Here is a 22,649-nt window from a genome sequence, read left to right as displayed (position 1 = left end):
TGGCGTTGTGAGTGCACGTAACACTAGCTTGTAACCCCAGCCCTCACGGGCGGCAGCCTAGCCCGGTGTTGTATGTTCAGCACTCGCCAGTCTGTATATCATGATGTATTCAAGTCTGGGAGCTTCATTAAGGCCAAAGAGTACTGGATATTACCATACAGACATGATAACTGTATTTTTCCTTGATTTTATATCAGATGAAATTAAGAATTTTAGTATAAGTAGTGTATGGTAATCAGAATCCTCTGTGACGAAATAATTATGGTTGTAGTTGGCAGTTAAATCAGAGGTCGAAGTCGGTCTCTTTCACCTCTTACTAATGAACTTCAGAAGGGCGAGAACTGTTGTTGTTGTTGTTGGTTGGTTCGCCTTTCTCCGCAGGACTGGCACGGACTTGGCGTATGTGTGGGCGTAGGGAAGCCTGTATGTTCCACTGGAGGTCTTTGGAGTGATATGTGTACCTCCACATAGCATGACATACTGCACTTGTCGCCGGCGCCGCAGTGACAGTCTGCTTCACAGCTCTGGTTTGTTGTGTTGGTCCCTGGAGGGAAACTGTAATATGTCAGAAGTAAGGGAGGGAAGAGACCTTGGCGAAGAGGAGAGGACCTAGACAACAGCAGGTCTCCTGTTCGTCGTGTGAGGCTCAACCTTCTAAACATCTCAAAGTCAGTCATATACGGCTGGCAGGAACCACTGATAACCCTTGACGAGATATCTTGGCTACATCACTGGATGGACAAACAGCTGGACGGACGGAGAGCCATACAGATAGACGGACAAACCAACGAAAGGGAGGCAGAAAAATGGACAGAGAATGACAGATGATCGCAGAGGCGTACAGATGGACAGACAGAAAGACAGTTGGATGAAAAGACAGACGTCTGTCTATACAGGCAGGCGAATGAACATTCGAACATATGAACAACACTGGTGACGAAAGACACCCTGAAACCACACATGACCAAAGGAATAGATAATGTCAGTAGGTCGGAATATCAGACATGATTTTCTTGTATACATTATTACTGTGCACCAGAAGAAATAGGAACTCTTTAACCAAACCATGCGAGATGGCTATATGCAGTGAGACTGTATGAAAATTTTCGCACCGAGTGAGTATATGAGACTCCTTTATGGAAAGAATGTATGATTTTATAATGAACCAAATTTGTAGTATTTAATGTTATCCTTATCTTCCGACTGGGATCTGAGGAAGACTCTTTGTTATCTTTGTAATCATATTTTGCCATCGCTCGCATGATGGATGTGCAAACTGTTCTTAGCTGTATACACACAGTCTATGAAAGCCTTGTCTTTGTCATTTTTTGCTGATAAAACCAACGTCTTTTATAAACAAGGACCATCTAAGTTGGCAGTTGGTGGAAACCCTATTGACTATGTCTCCTCCTTTAGACATCTTGGTATCTCAGTCCCATTGTAGCTGGTGTGTAGAAATCAAATCGACAGTGCATGGATGGACTCAGAGCAAATATCAGAATTGTTAAAATGATGCACTTAGCTTATGTTAGCTCTCTAATATATTACCACGACCAGTTTTGGTCCTATACAACAGCAAAGGTATCAGCAGACTTGGAAAAATACAAAATGAAGCCTTAAGAATCATACTTGTTTGCCCGAAGTCCAATAAAGTACTCAACATGCAGAAAGAACTAGGTATTTCCAGCACTGAAGTCAGTCTTATGGTGGGACTGAAACGTCTGCGTAGATGATCCACATAGTGTTGTCTCTAAAGAACTGCTAAACCCTATATGCCATGGCAGATAGGATCCAAATAATGGGTAACTACATGACAATGTTTGGAGTACATTATTTGTATATAGTTAGGAAGCAGCAACATTCCCTGCCTTCCTGGTAGATAACTCCCTTTGACGTCACTACGCCTTCTTATCCAACCAAGAATCTAATTACTTATGATCTTCATCTTCATCGCTTAGCAAAAACCAGTGCTCTTGAACATATACAAACACTCCAGACTGAATATAGCATAGCCCAGTGCGTCTATACTGACGGTTCTCGCGATTCTGCCTCTGGAAGGGGAAGGCAGTGTTGTCATTATGATCCAGCCCAATGGTGATAGACTAGAGAAAAATGTTAGAATGAACAGTTGAGCATCTACCCAACAGACTGAATTGTCCGCCATACTTATCGCTCTTGAGTTGGTAGAAATCACTGCCACAGATAGTCTATCTCTGATTCATTTTCACTGCTTGCCTTAACGCCCTAAGATCAGAATGTAATATATTGGTTTCTGAAGCCAGAGACAAATATTCAAACATTATTCCTCAAGGATTCAAAAACAAATTTATGGATCCCGTCTCATATAGGCTTCCGTGAGCACGACAAAGCTAATGCTTCAGCCAAATTTGCGCTTTAGTAAAGGTGCTGTTGAAAACAGCATTGGGTTATCAATTAGAAGCCTCAAAATTGTAATTAGAAGGGAACTAACAGACTTCTTTGAAGCACCAAGACGAGTTCAGATAAGAACAAGTAAAAAGATTTTCCATCACAGTAAAATGTGTAAAGTAAAACATGTATATAGAGAAACTAATAAGATCAGATTACATGATGTTGAAACTGTTATACAAAGGCTAGGCTATAGGTACTATTGGCGATTTGGTCTAACTGACGTTATGTGAATTGTAAAGTTTGGGGTCAAAGATTTGGACACAAAAACTGAAACACTGTCTTAGAATGTGGAAAATAGGGCCTTTTAAGGATCAATCTAAACAAACTCGCAAAAAATGTCACTGCACATTACTTTTGATAAGATACCTAAAGTTTTAAGATTGTATCCACTTTTTGCATGTACTCGGGAAAACTTACCATATGAAACTATTGTAATACATGTAATAAAATACCCGCAATGAATTGTAACATCCTATATAGTATCAACCCACTGGGGTCTGACTAAAACCCACTGTGACCTATGTAATCCTTTTGCGCTGCCGCTCATAGGATGAGCATGGGGTGGCACAATAAAACTTGCCGGGGTTACCAGCACAAATCAAATCAATATAACCTTTTTGTGCTACGGCTGGCATGATGGGTATACACTCAATTAGCCGCTGATAGCCTCATCTACTGGCGAGAAATCGTCTGGAACCTAACTGATGAATTCTTAAGTCTTAACAGTGTAGTACAGTAAGCCATCCCGGAGGAGAAATCCATACCGATGACAGGTCACAATCAGTCTGGTTTCTCTCGTACTTTTTATGTTTTTGAAAAGGTTGGGTTACCATCCCAACCCTATACCTCTTTTATCCTGACCTGGACCAATGGCTATTTAGTATCATGTCCAGGAACGGATTGATGAGAAGGGTTAGCGAACTGTCATGAATCTGTTATTGTAACTTATGTTGTTATAATATAAAACTTCCTGACATGATCAGTCAGTACGCTAATCGTGTGCCTCTCTCTCTCTCTCTCTCTCTCTCTCTCTCTCTCTCTCTCTCTCTCTCTCTCTCTCTCTCTCTCTCTCTCTCTCTCTCTCTCTCTCCTTTACTATGTAAGATACTGATTTATCAAAGCCCGTTTTTGATATTGTGAATCCATGATAGATAGATGGATAGAGAGGTCCACTGGTGATCCTCTCCCATGTGACTCACATCTGATCCTCATCTCACAGGGATTTTGTTGGCTCTTTTGTTGTCGTCCTCGACTCTCCAAACCATCTAACTGGAAGTGGCATAATTTTTTGCTTTGTAGTACAAATTACAAAATATTTAGAGATTATTTCATATTTCTATCTTTCTCTCTTTATAGTATCTCTGGGACACTATGAAAATATTGCTATGAATAAAGTGTATACACGTAATATCACGGAACGAATATACTATAATGTATATTTCATGAGGACTCTTAAATGTATAAATGATATTTGACAGTGTTCGTAAATTCTTTAAATAAAAAGATGAAACGCTGTTCTCACGACATCAACTTCCTCCATCAGAAAAGATTTCTAGAAGAAAAAACTAGGATGATAACCTCACCCACCAATTCCTCCGAGAACCACAGTAAACAGTATGAACCACATCAAAGACAACAGTTTAATGATCGACGTAAACTGTGCTCACGCCAAACAGTCATCTGGCAACAGCTGCAGTTCATGTTCACTTAAGGAAGAAGAGAGCAGTCGTCACTCGCATTGCAAGACTTGGAGGAGAAGTAGTGTGCAGGTGTTGTCACTCGAGGAATGGTGAAAGATGAACCTGTCTGAAGCTCACCACAGACGCTGTAGCGATAGGCTGTCTTTATTTCATTATGAAATTTGAAACGTTGACCCGGTGAAGAAGTTGCTTCCAGTCGCGATGTTCATTTGCCACTCTCGAGATTTTAATAGGTGGGTTTCAGTTCCCATTGGCTTTATGTTATCGATGAATTAAGCAAAATCCCGATGCAGCTACATAGTTCCTATATTTTGTTTTGCTTTTTCATGATCGTATGTCAGATGATCCGTTTTCTTTGGAAAGTGTTATATCTAAAAACATAAGTGTCTCTGCCATGGATAATTATTTCTTTTTTTTACTAATTTTCTCTCATAATCGTCTGTCAGATGTCCAATATGTAAAGTGTTATGTCTAAAAACATGACAGTATCTTCAGCCATCTGTACTGAATCATTTGTCTCTAATATTCATATTTTTACTTTTATTTGCAAGTATTATTTTATATCATTGAAGAGGATATTGTCTTGAACCTGTAAATATCGTCTTTTGCACTTGAACTGTCGCATCAGACACCAGCTTAGGGAGTCCTAGTTTTCCTGAATTTAGGTTAAAGCTTAGCGTAGATTAGATTAGCCTAGTTCGCCCTTAGAGATCATCTTAAGCAGCTCCACCTCAGAGACCTGAACAGGCTTCATCCATTTTTGTTTTCCTACTGCAACTGTTATTAAGGCAGCAGGGTCTGTCAACCTAACATCTCTTCTTTTGTAGTTGCAGGACAGAGCAAAGCCTTCATGATGGACGAGGGCGAGGTGCAGTTTACGCCGGACGCAGGTGACACTTCTTCCAAAATGTCTTACCCCGCCGTGCTGGATGTCACCGCCCTTCACAATGACCTGGCCAACAAGGTTACCACAGGCAATGGTGACACTGCGATGGTGGAGGATGCAGTCAGTTCCTCCGGCAAGATCACTCCGTCGGAGGAAGTGTATCAAACGTATTTGACGAGATTCTGGATTTTGGCGGTCTTTTCCCTCATCGCCTTCCTCCAGGTGAGTGGGCCGGATGACGAATCCTTGTAGCAGTGAATATATATATATATATATATATATATATATATATATATATATATATATATATATATATATATATATATATATATATATATATATATATATATATGAAGTACAAGGAGTTAGGAGGCCTAGGAGGTTAGTTGATATTTGCAAAAGACACGGCTCTTTTGGAAGACTCTAGTAACAAGCTGCAGAAGCTGATGTCTGAGTTTGGGAGTGTGTGAAAAGAGGAACTTATGAGTTAATGTGAATTACAATAAGGTGATGAGGTTTTAATAGGATAGCGAAACAAGTTGCTTTATGTTTAAGTTTGTATGGAGAGAACCCACCGAAAGTAAACTATTTAAGATGACAGGGACTAGACATGGCAGCGCATGGAACTATAGTTAGCCAAAGGGTTGGAAGGAAAGGGGGGGGGGGTCAGAGGTCGAGGATACATTGAAGACTTTGTGGAAAGAAAGGTCGGTGTTTGCGAGGACAAATATGGGTATGTTTGATGGTACAGTGTTCCCGACGGTGCTAAATGGGTACCATATTTGGCCCTAAATGTTAGCGGAAGAGGATGGACGGTCGGAAATGAAATGTCTTAGATCATTACGGTGATTGAGGAGGATTGATGGTGTAAGGGATGACAGCGTAAGTGAAAGTTGTGGTAGAGCGGAGTCCGATTGAGAGACATGATACTGAGGTGACAGAAGTTTTATTCTGGTGTCGTCATGACGCCCACTGAGTTCCTCCTATTCACTCAACAACTCGTAGGTTTAGTGCTTCCGCAGCAGACAGGACTCCACCTGGCTTTACTTCACGTGATTCTTGGTGGCAATGGCTGACTCAGGCCCAGAAGACTATACAGTTTTAAAGGGAGACTGAGCAATGCTTTAATTTATGCTTTATCTTTTTTTAATGATACCTAAAGATGTATTCTTTCGTGTATAGAGTGACCAACAACATAAGGATAACCATGTAGGGGCGTTAATGAAATTAATATGTAAACTAAGGGGATCCAATTACTTCATAAAGATTTCACCTGTAGACACTCTATGTCTTTATAGATTTGATGTTCTGGAGAAGGCAGTTATTCATCACATTAACTAACGTGTATTAACTAACATTTTTTCCACCATACAGTCACAAACCTTCTCACTTTACCAGAGTTTCGTCTTGTGTGTGTGTGTGTGTGTGTGTTCGTAGATTAATGAATAAGTAAATAGATAATTAAATATGTTAAGGCTGATTGGATATATGCAGGAATTTGGCTGAAAATATACAGTTGGGTGTGTGTGTGTGTGTGTGTAATTCGTAAAAAGATGCATACAACAAAATTAAAGTATATTGAAAACTGGCGAACTTCTTGAATGTTTTCTTAAATTTAAGATGCATCCAGCCTTTGTGAAGTTACCATGCTCTCATTCTCAACAGAAAGTATCTGTATGTTGGAAAATGAAATGTTTGTCGTTAGTTTGTTGTGTAATGTGAACTCGTACTTTCAGACCATAGTGTGGGGAACGTTTGGACCAATTGCCGAGTCAGCGCTGGTGGCTTTCCCCACCTGGACGGAAGCCACTATAGCTGCCTTCCCGAACTGGGGGCCCATCATTGTCGTCGTCTTCACCATCCCCATGATGTGGCTCACGCAAAAGCTAGGTAAGGATGTCGTACACAGACGAGGAGAGGAAAATGAGGTTTAAAGGTAAATAGAATTATAATGAATATTTAGATGAATAAGTAAACATATTGTTGTGTTATCGTTATAATAATACATTATTATTGTTATCATTATTGCTATTGTTATTTTCATTGTCATTATTATTATCATTATTATATTATTATTATTATTATTATTATTATTATTATTATTGATAATATTGTTGTACACAGACCCTTTTTGTAGGGGTTCCCAGCCTCACAGCTAAACTCCACGCAGAAGCTGGGAAATGGTGACCCCCTTTGACGAGAGTGATGTCCTCTCCATCCACCGACATATATATATATATATATATATATATATATATATATATATATATATATATATATATATATGTATTATATAGTGCCCACCTCTGATGCTGAACGTGAAGACCTTCATTCATATGAGAGAAAATTCCACTGGAATAACATGAAAAATATCAAATCATGAAGGTGTCCTTGGCAATACAAGTTGTTGCCAGAATAAACGTTGAACAGAATCGTCTGATGTTAATGGTATGAGTAACTCAGGTAATCAAGCCACTGGTTGAAGTTTAAAAGCTTTTATGTCACTTCCTTTTAGCATTCATCAGTGTCCCCTTTCGAAGAAGTTTGAAATTCTATGCCTACGACTTACTAGTCTTATATTTTTCTGCATGGCGAAAATATTTGCTGGCGTTCCCTTCAAGAAATAGAGTCGGAAAATCCCTCGTACCCTGAACTCTCAGTGTGTACCCATCGTAACTAAACCACGATTGTAAACTGTTGGAATTGGATGCAAAAGTTAATTGTGAGGAATTAAGATGTGATTGAAATATCCTGCTTCATCAACTCATCTATATATAAGGAAATTTTGCATTACATATGCAGCTAGTAGCCTGTCTTACTACAGAAATGATCTTGAAAAAGGACAACTGAACCAATCTAGAAGGGTTGATGGAGAAGTGGGTCGTGATATCCTGAGGGGCACTGGTTATCAAGTGGAAGAAGTAGACAGCCTCCTACCTTTCACTCAAAGGGACTGTAAGAATCAGTTGTGTCTGTCATTTCTTTATCATTTACGTCATCTGATACCCCGGGTGTTTACCTGTCAACGAGAAATACATCAAGGGTTTCACTTTTGTGGCCTGCAGGTCTCCGGCTGGGGGTGCTGACGTGCGCAGTGCTTCTTACATCGGGGACCCTGGTGCGCTGCTTCCCATCCCAGGAGCTACCATTTACTATGTGAGTTCCTCTTTTCACCTGTTTCACTTACGGTTACGTTATCCGTTGGAGATTTAGGTATCAGACCAGCTGGTCTCAGTCGGCGGTCCTGATTTTTCATTGATGTGCTCATCTGTCGTCCAATTCTCTTTGTAACCCCGTTTCAGGTTTACCAGTCTTCAACTCCACAGATTTATACACATACCTTTTTCCAGCTCCTCTGTATCATCTTGTTACCATTTTTCTTCGTGTCTTTTTCCATATATTCATTGATTCTGTTACCTGATGGAAGATATGAACGTAGAAATGAAGGAAAAACCAGGTAAGGAATCACTCAACAAATGTCTCAATTGTTATATCTAGGTTTTCTTCACCAGAGTAAACTGAAACTGAAATCTGCTTTGATGTGTTTGCTCAGTTCTGCTACTAATGCATAAAACCAAGTAGTGCCAATATTCCACTCACTATCTGCAAATTCCTTTGACGTATTGATGATTACACTTGGAAATAAGAGTCATTAGATATAGAAAGAGGGGTCATTTGTAAGTCTGATAGATCAGTAGATGATATTTTATATCACAATACAAAACAAGTAATGTGATTCAGATAAATATCCATCTTGTAACGAAGTGTCAGTGATGTTATCAGTGTTGGTTTATTACAAGCTAATCATTTACCATCCCTTACTCTCTACTTGTAGTTTGTGTCACGTCAGTTCCATACTGTTTGCCTTCGCTGCCTGCATGACGCTGTCTCTGCCCGCCATGGTGGCTGCAACTTGGTTTCCTCCCAACGAGAGAATTACTGCTACTGGTAAGACGATGCCTGTGTTACACCCATCCATTGTCAAGCATTTCTCCTAATTGTCCCTTCCGGTCATATGCCATAACCTCACATCCATTAAACCAAATGTTTCATGTTCTCAGTTAGAAGAAACATGACATTGTTTTATAGTAACACTCTCCTTTACCACTCTCTGTTGCAGTTAATTTCATAATAATCTTACACAAGTTTCTTTCATATTCATTTAAAAAGATAGAAGACTACTAACCAAATTGTTAACCATTTAAGTATTGATATAAGTTAAGTGCTTTGTTATCTTGTGCCAGGTATGATATCAGAAGTCATTGTAAACATTGAGGTGATCTTTACAATCATACTGATATAACTTGTTTGTGTCCTAAAATTGCATGATATATTACATAGAGAAATGGCCTCTATTCATGAAAGAAAAGTTTGTTGTATTCACTTAGTACATTAGGAGACAGGATCTCAGTAAGAGCTTCAGGACTATGAAGCACAAAACACTAACTGATAACCAAGGCAAGTCAAGTGTGGGAAGCTCCACACTACAGCATGTTAAGGCAGTATCTGGGTCCACAACTTGGTACGCCTGTGAGGGGTCTCTATATATCACTCAAGATCAACCTTGTAATTTTCCCTATTATTGGACACTCCTTTCAGAAATAGTCTGTTAAGTGGGATTACCTTCGATGGACATTCCCCTCACATGTGTCAACTTGGAACTGAAGTCGCACAATGCTTGATAGTACACAGGCCTACAAAGCCATCATACCCAAAGGCAAAGCTCTCCTCAGTGACCCACTGTAAACAAACGCATTCTGGCTGAATGAAGGACAACTCCGATGCACCTTTCACCTACTTTCAAGGTTCCTTTAAACCAACTAGTGATTACTGTTGCATAATTCTTAGAGCAAGTTTAAAGCCTCGAGTTTCTCGCATGTTGGGATACACTTAAAACTGAGACGCAAGCTGGGTAGAGCAACACGTCTGTGATCAGCAGTTTGGAACTTGATGATCCTGTCAAGAGCGAAGCTCAGCTGAATATCCACAAATACTTTCTGAGTCACTTTTGCTGTATTTTTTGTGGATATATATCTTTCCCGTGGTGATTGTGCATCATATCTGTAAATGCGCATCTTATCACCGATAAGACCTTTGAACATTTCTCATCTGTCTAACCATTTCTGGTGAAAGAACTTTGGCATTTGGGATGAGTTTCACAACCCTTTTTAACGGTTGTGGTTATTACATGCAGGATCCCTGAACACGATGAAGGGACGCAGGTGGGGTTCAGTACTCTACATGGCCCAGCTTGGCACAGTCCATCCCTTGAGTCCACTCACCACATCGCAAACTGATCCAAGAAACGAAAGTAATTTCCTAAATTTCTTTTGTTTATATCCTGTGTCATGAAACGCTCACTAGTCTGGATGATGACCGACCAGGGAGGGAAAGGCTATGTCTGCAAGACGACTTCCGTCAACGCTCATGTGAACATCACGGACCTTTGGCTGCCACGGAGAACCCGTCGGTTTACAACACGATTATCCCCGTCTCTGACTGGAAGACCAACCGTAGCTATATTAAAGTTCGAAGATCTTGAGCAGAAGACCCCTCAGTACCAGTAACACAGTCCTCGTGTTATGAACTGATTGAGAAGCCCGTGGGATTCCTCTGGATCAAGAGGAGTGTCTGGGTCAGGAAGGTTTGCTGTCACATCCATCATCTGAGATACAAGCGACCCTCCACCGTCCACCACAACGCTTAGATTCTGTCAGGAACAAATCTGGCCGAGAATAACCTCTGAAAAAAAAAAAATCTCGTTTGCATTAGTTTGGGAAAATAAGAATTGCCCGAAGTGCTGAAAAGCTGACTGCAAGCTACAAAACATGTATTGCTTGCAATGAGAGAGCTGTAACTTAAGATAACAGGGGAAATAGGTAAATGAAAATGATGCTTGAAGACACAGATAATATAATCAGTAATTTACCTGGTCTGCCACAATATTTCTGTGCGTGATGTGTCTTTAATCATGTGCGCATTTCGTTGTAATCTTTCCTGTTGTGATCTAGTCATGATGAAGCTGTTCCTCAAAGTGAATCATGTCGTCAGTTTTGTCGCTAATGTCAGTCGTATAAAATGAACATGGAAACACCGATATAAGAAAAATACATGCCTTAGCTTGTCCTACTAATTACGTATACATTGCATACGCTTTGTGACCCCTTAGCTCGACCTGGGGAGTAAGAGTCCTTGGTGATTGTGCAGACTTATTAAGTTTACCTTGAGGGAATAATGGTAAAAGACTCCAAGGGAAGAAACTAACTTTAAACGTGCAAAACTTGAAGTTGAACCCCCTTCTCAACCCCCCCCCCCCCCCCCCGAACAAAAAAAGAAAATGATAATGAAAAAATGATAATCTGTAACTATAGTTTCGCGGATTCTTTTTCTTACCAATATTAGTAATAGATAATTCCCTGAATTTAAGGTTTCATTGAAGATTTTTTCACAACAGCTATAGTTGTCATGAAATGTAATCAGAAAAGTTGACCTTGAATCCAGTGAACCTTATGATGTTTCTTCTTCTTATTCTTATTCTTCTTTGTGTGATGTTATTGGCGAGTTTGCAGCATAACCCAAATTTTTTGTACGTCCGGCAGCGGTGGGCGCCCTGATGTGCCAGCTGGGAGGTGCTGCCCTCTACCTGGAGCCGCTTGTGGTCAGGTACCCCAAGGAGGACCATACGGAGCAGGACGTTGAGGACATACGTAGCGACATTAAGAAACTCATGTACATTCGTAAGTCGGACACGGATGGTTTTCTGTTGATTAGGTCTTCACACAATCCTGATCATAAAGATAACAATTATTAAATGGACGCATTATGAGGAGGTAAATTTATACAAGGTTTGTTTTCAAAAATGCTGGTAAATACATCACACATTGCTGTCAGTACTAACGCCCGTAATTGAGTTTGTTAGTAATTACGCTTATGGCCTGTAGTTCTCATATATCTTTCTATCGTCACTGAAGATTTAGGTAAGCAACATATACAGTTTACTGAAGGAATGAGTGTCTGTGGTTGCTAAGCAGCCAGTGATTATTGCTAATCTGCTTTTGTTCAGTATGGATTGCAGCTTTGTTGCATTTGCTTGTAACGGGTTGATTTACGTAAATATTAAATGTGATGTTCTAATATATGCACATCTTCCTGCAGACTTTGGTGCTGCTGCCTTCCTCTTGCTGGCTGTTGCCATATATTTCCCGGCGCGACCACAAACCCCGCCTTCAGCGTCGTCTGCTAAAGAGAAAATAAACTTCTTCATGGGAATCAAAGGCATCATCAAGTGAGTACACAAACCACAGGAGTAAGACTTACGTCTTTTCTTAGCGCTACCTCGCGCCATAGAAGGAGGCGAGAAATGAGACAGTTAAACCCTTGACTGTTCTCTTCAATGAGTTCCATGTTAAGGGGGAAAGTGCCTGGGAATGGAAGCTTGCTTATGTAACATCCATTTTCAGAAAAATGATAAATCACTGCCCGGAAAGTATTGTCCAATCATATTAACGTCTGTAGTTGGTAATCTAATGGAAACTCGTTCGAGATAAGGTTGTAAACCATCAAGAGGATCGCCAGTTAATGATTCTCAACATGGTTTACGACGAAATCGTTCATATCAGATAAATCTGCTTGAATTCTTTGATTATTCGATCAACCCATACGATAAAAAGTAAAGCAGTTCATGTCATCTGTCTAGATATATATATATAAAAAAAAAAGCATTCGACAAAGTTCCCTGTCAAAGTTACTGACAAAAGTTAAGTCACATGGTATAGATGGGGTTGTGCTTCTCTGGTTTGGAAACTGTGCCTGGCCGGAAACAGAATTGTGATTAAACGTAACAAGTGGTATACCACAAGCGCCGGTCTTGGGACCACTTCTCATTTTCATATATATTAATGATATCAATATCATTAATATATATATATATATATATGAATATATATATATATATATATATATATATTAATGATATATATATATATATATATATATATATATATATTTTATTTTTTATTTGCTTTGTCACTCTCCCGCGTTAGCGAGGTAGCGCAAGGAAACAGACGAAAGAATGGCCCATCCCACCCACATACACATGTATATATATACGAATAAAGTGCCAATGAACGCGCACCTTCATAGAACATACAAACCTCCAACAGCCAGGATCGAACCCGGGACCCCTGTGCAAGAGGCAGGCATGTAACCGCTAGGCTATGGGCCTGGCTAATAGGAAACAACGATTCAAATACTAAGTACTCGAATACCCTTCGTCTCACAATGGTGAGCAACGGGGTCTATACCGGTTATTTCCCAACAGGCGCACATAGCCAGCTGATAGCGTTTTACCGAACCTAACTGTACAACGCGGAGGTATATGAATACGAATAAAGTGCATATGAACGCGCACCTTCATAGAACATACAAACCTCCAACAGCCAGGATCGAACTCGGGATCCCTGTGCAAGAGGCAGGCATGTAACCGCTAGGCTATGGGCCTGGCTAATAGGAAACAACTATTCAAATACTAAGTACTCGAATACCCTTCGTTTCACAATGGTGAGCAACGGGGTCTATACCGGTTATAGACCCCGTTGCTCACCATTGTGAGACGAAGGGTATTCGAGTACTTAGTATTTGAATAGTTGTTTCCTATTAGCCAGGCCCATAGCCTAGCGGTTAGCATGCCTGCCTCTTGCACAGGGTCCCGGGTTCGATCCTAGCTGTTGGAGGTTTGTATTTTCTATATATATATATATATATATATATATATATATATATATATATATATATATATGAGAAGGAGAACCGTTCCCAAAACTGATCCTTGTCACTACACTTGCCACGTCTAACCATTCTGAGGTTAGACCATTAATCAAGACTTTATTTACAGTTGTGCTCAGGAGTCATATAATTGTGCTCATGAGGTTGAGACAAGGTTATGTTTTCTTTGCTTTTCTTGTAATGCTGACTACCTAGTATTCTGGATTTATTCCAGACTTCCTAATGCTGAGCACTTAGCATTCTGAAGTTCACACTTCTGATCTTCCAGATTTCATAATGCTGAGCATTTGTCACTCTAGACTTCATAAGGCTGAGCACTTGTCATTCTAGACTTCATAAGGCTGAACACTTGTCATTCTAGACTTCATAAGGCTGAACACTTGTCATTCTAGACTTCATAAGGCTGAGCACTTGTCGTTCTAGACTTCATAAGGCTGATGACCCATTCTGCTGGACTCCATGCGTCTTATCTCCCACAACAGGAACCCTCAGCTGCTGCTGGTCCTGGTGACGTACGCCTTCTCCTTCGGTGTGCCCGTCGTCTGGATCGGGGTCTTGAATCTTTCACTCATTGAAATCGATATTCACCAGGTACAGTCCAGACGTGCAGTAACATTGTAGATCGTAGAATCATTGTGTAGTACGAACACGTAGTTAGCTTTTTTCTTAGTCGAAATCTTATGTAATGTTTATCACTTCAGTTGACTGATTAATTCCCTTGTTTGTTACCCATTTATTTGTTGTCTCTGGCATTCATACTGACATTAACTTGATGCCTGTCATATATCGGATGTTACTGGGATCACATTAAAGTGTCCTTTTCCGCAGCAAACCTTAAAGATATGATTAGGTGTTTGACCATGGTCGACCTGGAAGGTATTATGACCCCTGGAGAGAGAGAGAGAGGAAAAAGAATATCAATAATGTGTCTCCTTGTCGCAGAAGGTGACTAAGGGATGTGGGAGAGGGGAGTTCAAGATCCTTCCCTGCTGTATTATCACTTCCGGAAAGTAGGAACTAAAGAAAGATCCAAACGAGGATTTTTCCTTAAAACCTCGGGTCTTCTCTCTCTCTCTCTCTCTCTCTCTCTCTCTCTCTCTCTCTCTCTATCTATCTATCTATCTATCTATCTATCCATCTTTCTATCAAATTCATATGCAAGTTTTTACTTTTGTCCGTGTGACACCAAGACCTGGTGCTGGAGCCCACCACTGATGTGACATTTGTACCTCCCCTACAGGAGCAGTCCATGGGGGTGGCGGTGACGGCCGTGGTCTGCTCTGCTATAGCTGCCTTCATCAACGCCAGAATCACGGACAAGGTGTACGGACACCTGAGGGTCACGATTATCGGGCTGCTGGTGTTATCGTCCGTGTTCTTCCTATGGTTCCTTCTTCTGTCCACTCAAGTTATCGTTCCTAGTCTGGGTAAGACTACTAGTATCACAGGGGCTGTCTTGGTGGATGTATTAGTTATTTAGAATGTTGCAGTACATAGGCTTTCCCGTGGATACCCTGGGAAGAGTAGAGGGGGTTGTCTCATCCATCATTGATTCTCCCGAACGATATATGCGCCTAGTGGTCTGCTACGCATTTCTCCTCTCCACATACGACAAATATCCTGCTCCCTTTCCCCGCTCCCTCACCCACCCGCCCTTATCGTCTACTCCTTTCTGTCCATTTCTATTTAAACACTATAGGTTTGTACATATTTCCTAAGGGAACCATTGATTGCTTTTAACTAACCTTACTTCAAGATAAATATTTGAGAACTGCTTCACGTATGAGACTCCCTTAAAAAAAATTAGATTTCTTTTTCAGCAGACGTTGGCTGGTCGCATATTGCTCTTGGAGCTTCAGGTCCTTTCCAGTAATATTATTGAGTCAGGGTTCTGGTGGGTACGATTCTTGATGGGCCAGGCAGAAGTCATGGTGCCACTGGAGGGGTTTTAGATCCCATCTCCCCCATGACTGACAACCCACTGTATATCACAACACGTCTGTCATCTGTTTATGATGACACTTTCCCTCAGGCATAAATTACAAGTTCGACCTAGAATCTCCATTTCACGATCTTTACTTCATTCAGTAACAAGTCATGCATTCCCCCATGCAGAACGTGACAATAAGCACCTTGCCTCTGCCTGTTTTACGCGTCGCTTTTGATGAAAACTAATTTCACAAAAAGAAACAGAACATAGGTTGTCGAGCTGAATCCTATTACGCCAATGTCGTTGTATTCTTGGATAACCAGCTATAGCATACTAGTGTTATGGCAGTACGATTTTTGTACGTACCAGTTTTTAATCACGAGACTGCTTATGATTAAAGTACACTAATGATTATATTTTGTTTCTAATATTTTAGACAGATAGATTAATAGGTTTTGTTTAAACTAAAATACTTCGTAACCCAGTGTCAGTTGTTATCTCCTATGAAGGAAGGCTTGTATAGCCAACCTTCACATCGCTTTATTATCTTAAACCCCAGCTCATACATGGAGGGAGAGATCAGGTGCACACTGCCTCTCTGTTCACTCAAACTTGTCCTTAGCTCACGTCTTCCATACATGGGCTTTTATCCTGATATAAGAACTTTTTCTTTCCTCGTTCAGGATTATGTTCAAGATTTTGTGCCCTGAACTCTTCCCTAGTATTTGACAGATTCATAACTCAGTATGAAATCCCACCTTTCTTTTCAGCTTCTCTCTTCAGATCATACCTCCATGGTGTGCACCTCTTTCTACGAATGTGAGGGATAAGATATTGTCATTATCTTTTTAACCAGCAGTTAGATATTACCCTGAAGTAACGAATGTACAACGAATTAGCACATTGGAAGAACACAATAGAATTCGTATAATAGGAGGAAATAATGTAGGCATAGACGCTGTTGTGAATGAAAATATTATTTAGTAAAATGACGAGAAATTGATGTCGTTACCTATGAGTATCACAGAGTGATTATAATTGTCACTGCATCTCACAGGTCAGGTGTATGCAGCGGTGGCAGGAGGTGTGTGTTTCGAGTATGCAACAGTGCCGTTGTTGGTGGAACTGGCCGTGGAGATAGGCTACCCCATCCCTGAGAGCGTTACAGGAGCCGCTCTCACCCTCCTCTTCAATCTGGTGGCCTTGGTCTTCCTTGGTCTCTTCCAGATCCCTGAGAGTAGTAAGTAGATGTTTTGTATGTATGTAAAATCGAGTATAATTCTGGGGGGGGGGGGGGGAGATTACATGAGAATTAGAAAATGCCTACTTTATTGATAAACATTAAATCAGTTGTTGATAAACATTAAAACAGTGATTTGGAATTAATGCAGATGCTATGATTGCCAGTATATGATGCCATATACTAACTGTTTATCATATAAGAATATTTTCTCTTATGCTATACCAGCCTATCTATATAGTCTGTATCTATCGAGCTGTTCTATTCTCAAGGATGTATGACATTTACGCTTAATAATTCTTAGCATGATGAAGAAAATTCCATTTTCATCAAAACAGAATTTCATGCAGCATCTTTAATTTTCCAGCCAATATGTAGGTATTTTCCTGAACAACTGGAGAGATTCTCCATACATAATCTACGTAGGTTCCTTGTTTTACGAATGTCAAAGTGCTCACCACAAGTTGATTACTAAGAAACAAAGTTACGTAAAATAACCATGCACAAGATTAGTAAGAACCATGGTTAAGTAAGGAATAGTCTAATCAAAGTTAAGATCACCCACAGACAAGTTCATAATTAACTTTAAAACAGTTAGAATACCTTTTGACATTGTTTTCTTGTGTAATATTTACAGCTTTCTCTTATGGTAACTCGCTTTATATTTTCTTTTCTATTTGCTTGAATGCAATGCACTTAAAAAAAAAATGAAGACCGTAATGATTCTTGTCCGACATCCCTTTTACTGTAACTAGTCGTGAAATTAAACTTTTGGTTTTTCATAGCTCTGTTTCTTATCATATATGTCACTCATTACTACTGTCGGCCTATCATATTCACATTTCTCCCATTGTATTCTCTCTATTAGCCAACCACTGTATCGATCAGTTTCATAATTAAGCTCTAAATCTGTTGCCATGACTGCTATTCCTTCATTAGCCTCACCAGTGAAGTGAGGCTAATGATCCAGGTCCTGCCACTAACGTGGTTCCTTGTATTTCAGAACATCTCTGGGTCAGTTACGTCCTTCTCGCCTGTGTCTCGCTGACGGTGCTGCCTCTGATGTTTGTGAAAGAGACACACAAGAGATCTGACACGGACAGAAAGTACATACAGAGAGATAGTTGAATATATATGTATAAATGTAGATATATAGATATAGGAAAAGAATCACCACCAGGGCTTGAATTAACGTCTGTGGTTTTATTGGCTGACGTGTCGATGATTACGTATACCATCATCAGCCGATAAATAAATGGATAATGAATAGGCTTGTATTGTCGACGTTACGAGTTCCTGCTCTGTACAACTCATAGTGTAGATATTATACGCATATTATCCATTTTGTACAGGCTTCGATGCCAATAAAACCCAGATGTTCATCCAATTCCTGGTGATTCTTTTCCTTATATATATATATATATATATATATATATATATATATATATATATATATATATATATATATATATATTTAAACAAATTTTTAAGGTCACCAGGGTAAAAACCACTTAGCCACTTAGCTCTTATGAATACTAGTACAAGGATAAGTTAGTAATATTCAGCTATGAGGATCATGTCCTCTAGATTTAGTCAAGTTTTGTAACAGCACATTATACAGACAGACAGATGTACAGTATTACCACAATTCAGTGTATCGTGTGTGTGTGTAATATATATATATATATATATATATATATATATATATATATATATATATATATATATATATATATATATATGCATACAAATACACATGCATATACAGTATGAAGACAAATATGACTGATATAGATATCAAACAGATTTGTGTTGATTATACAGCGGTTACACTATGTAAATAATCATAACTCCAATATACTATAGTTTTATACATGAGGGGTTCCATATCAAAGAACTCGCATCGGTCTTCTTAGAGATATTTGAATATAATTGTTATTACTAGAAATATCACCACTTACATATCTGAAATAAAAAAGGATTGATATCCCCATTACGTGAATGTTTATTGTGATTATGTGTCACCATTAGTATCTTATTTGTATGTAAAGTAGTTTATATGAATCACGTATATTGTGCATGTTCAACTTTTACAAGATGTTTCCCGTGATGATGCAGAAGGAGTAAGGTTTCAGGTCACAACACTACAATGATATGTGTGTGTGTATGTGTGTGTGTGTGTGTGTGTAAGGGGAAACATTTTATTCACGTCATCAACACAGAAATAAGAGTCATTTAATGGAATTTAGTCCTAAGGTATATTTTGTATCTCGGCTCTACATCTTTTAACTGTCGTATTCTACCTCATCTAGGGTGACCCTAAGCAGGTGATGGTTCAGGTCATTCGAGCTGCCTCAACATTTCCCATCTTACTGCCAACATTTCTGTTTATCTTCACTAACAGACAACTGTGTATATAATTGTACGACGTCTCGTCTGCCGCTAACTCACTCACTCGTGTCTCATCTCATATACTTACTGTCTCCTCCTCTACACAGTTTGTTTGCCACAGAGCTTTTCCATTCAAGATGTAGAAATGTAGTTAACATTAAATATACCGCCAGTGTTACTGCTCCCTACAGCCGCTCTTGACTAACAACATTACGCCATCCATCTTCTTTTGGGATCTGAATTACACGTATACTTTTTGCATTTTGTGGACATTGTTTTTACACAGTTTTCCACATTTGTTGGTGACTAACCACTGACCAACTTGCCACTTGCAGGATTTTCGTGTTGACTTTGCTCGATCACAATGAGCAAAGGTAAGATATCATTCTGCACAGCCTTCAAGCATTACCTACTCGTATTGTATCATATTCTGTCTCTTGATTTTCTAATTTTCAGTGTATATAGAAAGGCTACGGGAACTGTTTTATTTTAACCTGAGTGATATCTCATGAAACCATTTTCCTTTTAGTCATGGTACACCAGAACAAAAGTCGATTATAGTGTTTCGACGTAAGTATTTCACCCAAGAACAGCGATGGAATTTTGATCATTGTAATGCTATGATGTACAGCATCATAAGGTTACCTTTTTAGGATGGGAAGCATCAGAAACACATTCAACAGGTCATGGGTTAGGTTCATGTTACAACTGTCTGTAATAAGTTTCTCACAAAAATCAGCGTGTATTACTACGCCCTTTTCCTTCGACTACTAAGGCGGTTTATAGATCACTAAAAATTCTGGCTTTGTTCCCCTTTGTCTCTTGACAAGCTTGGTGTATTATAGCTTGTCTTATAACCAGTGATGTGCTGCACATATTTCGTAAACACGTGAGGAAGCATAAGTCAAATGCCAGATGTTGTTGACGTTTAATAGTTGTTTGGGATTTAAGCCTATCCACTGCCAGCAATCATTATAGCCGTCAATATCAAGATGTAACTACCACTCGAAATATCTTTGAAACCTATTGTCAAGCGTTAACAATGATTCTAATAGTACGTATACTCTCACTGTGCATCTGGCCCATTTAGTTGAACCATTACAGTCAAGTATAACCGACCAGCCTGAGTTAGCAGGGTGAAAACCAGATTTGTTATTGTTTTTGTACTGAACGCAACAGACAGAAGTTTCTTAACACAGTGCTTGCATCTTTCAACAGAATCCTTAGGGTTTAACGTGAATGTTGATATGACTATGCTTAGCAGTGGAGTTCATGAATATGAAAGCATCAAATCAAATTATATCAGCTTAATTTTTACAAATATTACGATAGTATTATGGATTAAAAAGGGATTAATTTTTGTCTTCTCGTACTTTCCTTATGGGATAGATCAAATATTCACGGGTAAGAAAACCTATTTAAAAGCTGAGGTGTGTTTCCTCTGTTTCACAGAGATTGTTGCCAATTGTGTAGCCTTTCTACCCAGATGTATAGCCTCTGTACCTATCTGGGTAGCCCCTGTGCCCAACTGTGTAATCTTTATACCCAATCATGATTCTGTTACCTACTGTGTAATCAGCTGCAATTTTTGTACCAAGCTGTGACCTCTGTACTCGGCTGTAACATTCGTACCCATCTGTAACCTCTGTATTCAGATATATAGCCTCTGTGCCCAGCTGTGGTTATTCAGCATGGAAGCTGAACTAGAACATTTAGTAATACCACACGTAAACGTTGTATCTCCTCACTCCCTGCTGGTCAGTCAACTCGCGTCACGCTTGCTCAATAAAGCACAGGGAGCAACAGCTGGCTGGCCACACATCATCCCCACACGTGTGTATAAAAAAAAAATGGCATATACTAAGAAAAACAGAGTGTTATGACCTGAAGAATGTTTCCCGTTATCTAGCGTAAGAGTAACTTGTTGGTATAATGATGTTCTCACAGGCAGAGATGTATTACTGACAGAAAAAGAAATTAATCTCTTTATCTACAGAGAAAACGGTAATTATAGACACAGTTCTCGGTGATCCTGGTTCCACTTGTCCTCCCAGCTTTGCGTAAAATAATTTAAGAACCTTGTAATTTCATCCCTTTTAGTGAGTGCAGATTACGATGGGAATCTTTAAACAAAACATCCAAGACGCTGCGGACAACCATTATGCTGATAATTACCCAAACAAAATATGAAAAATAACCAAATTGAAAACATAGTAGTAAGAGGTAGCCTACCATCGTGTACCCTCCAAGGATTATTTTTAATACACGCTCATTGCCATCATTGTGATTCTCACTAGAGAATTAACAAGTATAATTGATAAATATTTTGCTTGAAAGGAGATGGAAAGATATTCGCTACAACACTCCGAACGAGCTGCCCCTGCCGAGGGTGGCGGCAACGTTAGTGAGTAAGGGGTGACTAGCTGTGTCTCGCCAGGGTATTGGAGGGTGCGGATGTGCAGGTGTGTGAGGAGCAGAAAGTTAAGCTCTGTTCGTATACCGGCTGATTTGCAGCTTCAGGTCCTTAAGCTTTCTGTTCTTCGAGAGCCTTTTACAGATACGTAGGCTACACAAAGGGTTTTGGTCGTAAAGAGAGAGAGAGAGAAGCTTGCTCTGTTGTACCAAAGAAAACCACATCCCTTTATCTGTGAAATATGTTTCAGGGTGACTGTAATGTTAGATGATACTAGGAAATACATGCTCACTTATATGTCAAAGAAGCTTGCTTAAGTACGTTGTTATTTACTAGCAATTACCTCCATAATTCACTTGACATGTTACCTACACTGTGTACCATGTCTATTGAAGAAAGGGTTCTGAGAATCACTTTAGCAATCTCTTCAGACATTTTATTTCTTTAGTATGTAGATCCTTTAAAGAAAATAATCCCTAAAGAAAAAGGCAACCTCATAACCAGACATAAGTACTTCCTGACGTTGATTTCCAGTTATCATTGTAACAATTGTTATCATTTAGTATATAGAATTTATGGCCGATATATATATATAACTATTGTTATTCTTGTACAAGACCCCCAATTCGGGAAGATAATATTTTGAATAAATGTACATTTTCACGTTGTCTTTTATTTTTTAAAGATTGTTTTACTATTCCACAAAATACGCATTCACACTCATCCCCACTGTCTGTCCTCGTAGTATGTATATATAATATATACATATATATATATATATATATATATATATATATATATATATATATATATATATATATATATATATATATATATTATCCCTAGGGATAGGGGAGAAAGAATACTTCCCATGT

General features: G+C 39.3%; 1 protein-coding gene across 1 annotated transcript in view; it reads left to right on the top strand.

The window, feature by feature from the left end:
* Positions 1-22,437, top strand: part of LOC139761285 (uncharacterized) — a 76,223-nt gene extending 53,786 nt beyond the window's left edge. Inside the window, 10 exon segments of the mRNA XM_071685324.1 lie at positions 4,958-5,238; positions 6,753-6,906; positions 8,082-8,172; positions 8,852-8,964; positions 11,616-11,753; positions 12,172-12,301; positions 14,283-14,391; positions 15,041-15,227; positions 16,788-16,970; positions 17,974-22,437. Coding sequence (XP_071541425.1) covers positions 4,958-5,238; positions 6,753-6,906; positions 8,082-8,172; positions 8,852-8,964; positions 11,616-11,753; positions 12,172-12,301; positions 14,283-14,391; positions 15,041-15,227; positions 16,788-16,970; positions 17,974-18,098 — 1,511 coding nt within the window. The 3' untranslated portion in view covers positions 18,099-22,437.
* The last annotated feature ends 212 nt before the right edge of the window (positions 22,438-22,649 follow it).

This window comes from Panulirus ornatus, chromosome 3, assembly GCF_036320965.1.
Source record: "Panulirus ornatus isolate Po-2019 chromosome 3, ASM3632096v1, whole genome shotgun sequence".
NCBI lineage: Eukaryota > Metazoa > Arthropoda > Malacostraca > Decapoda > Palinuridae > Panulirus > Panulirus ornatus.
This window is presented reverse-complemented; position numbering and strand designations above follow the sequence as displayed.